This window comes from Cyprinodon variegatus, unplaced genomic scaffold (assembly GCF_000732505.1).
Source record: "Cyprinodon variegatus isolate N-32 unplaced genomic scaffold, C_variegatus-1.0 Scaffold406, whole genome shotgun sequence".
Taxonomy (NCBI): domain Eukaryota; kingdom Metazoa; phylum Chordata; class Actinopteri; order Cyprinodontiformes; family Cyprinodontidae; genus Cyprinodon; species Cyprinodon variegatus.
This window is the reverse complement of record NW_015150859.1, coordinates 21,207-22,666: the sequence shown is the minus strand read 5'-3', so window position 1 is coordinate 22,666 and position 1,460 is coordinate 21,207. Positions and strand designations below refer to the sequence as shown.

Genomic DNA, 1,460 nt, shown 5'->3' with positions numbered 1-1,460 from the left:
TTTTGACCTTTACATTTTCATTAATATCTTCAAATCCAAAGCAGCACAAACGTTTGACACTAATTTTGTCTGATTTGAAGAAGGTGGGGGAGGGGCAACTTCACTCAGGTGTGTGATGAACCTCAACATCTGACCTTGTTTCCTGCGTCTCTAAGCCCTGATTAGATTATAATTTGTCGTATCCACTTCCCAAAACTCGACTCTGTCAAGTAAATTCTGCCTTCTTCGCCTGATTCTCAGCCAACAACGAAATATCTCAATTGTAACCAAACATAATCTCCTGAATTTGTTTCAGGAGGTTATGTTTGGCAACTGATTTGTTTGTTTACCTCTAAAGAGCAGTAGTACCATAGATCATCACTAGGAGGCGAGGAACCGTGCTGGCGTGACGTGTAAACGGTCATAAGGAACCAATGTCCGAACTCAGCATGGATCGGTTCTCTGAGGGTTAGTGGAAATAGAGCAACTGAATCTTCTTAATGAGATTAGTATCATGTCCCATCATTTCAAATCACTTAAATAAACCAAAACAGGGTTGCAGCCACCAAAGCCTCTGAGGATTTATACTGCTCTACCAGGGCTAACATGTCTCCGCTATGGCAGAGTCTCCTACTCCGGTGCACAAAAAGACACCATTCTTGATCTGTTGATGCATCCACGTTCCAACACAGGTGAATCAATCGAATGGCTCATATTGATTTATGGAAAATAAACCACTTCAGACTTTTGATTCGCGTATGTTGGTGGATCAATGCATCAATAAGATGCAGGACAGAAGTTTTAATGTGCTGGAGTTGGAGACCCCTGACTACATGTATAAAATAAGTCTACTTGTATTTCCCAGGGTGTCAGAAAAATATCTTGAACTATATGAAGTTAAAGCCTCGGAGTCCATGTTCTCAGTCACTCTTGTCTGAATGTCCGGCTAGTTTTTCTTTATTTGTAAGCTTGTGGTTCTCCATCCACTTCTTATATTTAGCCTTAGTTTTCTTGTAGCCAAACCTGGCTATGTCCACCATGAAGACCCACGCTAACAGATACATAACCACACCGCCGAGCTTCATGATCAGCAAAGTTCTGGGAGAGGTGAGCTCGCAGTAAAACATTACAGTCCCAACGCCAACCCGCACCGTGGCGAACAGCAAGATGAAGAGCAGGTCCACGGCGTCTCCAAGCAGGCTGTCGTACAGGTCCAGCTGGCGAAGGAACCAGCGGGTCTGCAGCAAGGGGTTGGTGAGCTCGCTGCCGAAGATGACCCCGCAGGTTTCACAGCCCGACACGCCCATCAGAAGGGACAGAAGGATGCCCAGAATGCTAGTGACGTGATGCGCCAGCATGACCGGCCCCTCGCTCCGGTAGCACATGCACCAACCCATGTCGAAGAAGAAGTAGCCCAGGCAGACCGCCAAGGCAAATACCTGGAGTTCAGTGTTTTCTGTCCCTGCAGGGAAATCACAAAC

The 1,460-nt window shown here is 46.0% G+C and overlaps 1 protein-coding gene across 1 annotated transcript; it reads right to left on the bottom strand.

The window, feature by feature from the left end:
- Positions 1–233: 233 nt before the first annotated feature.
- LOC107093071 (transmembrane protein 136-like) lies at positions 234–1,435 on the bottom strand. The gene has a single exon (XM_015387891.1). The coding sequence runs from the start codon at positions 1,374–1,376 to the stop codon at positions 900–902; it is 477 nt and encodes a 158-aa protein (XP_015243377.1). The 5' UTR covers positions 1,377–1,435; the 3' UTR covers positions 234–899.
- Between the last annotated feature and the right edge of the window lie 25 nt (positions 1,436–1,460).

What these genes read in the sequence shown, in the direction of transcription:
- LOC107093071 (XM_015387891.1), bottom strand. Translation starts at nt 1,376, where the DNA reads ATGGGTTGGTGCATGTGCTACCGGAGCGAGGGGCCGGTCATGCTGGCG.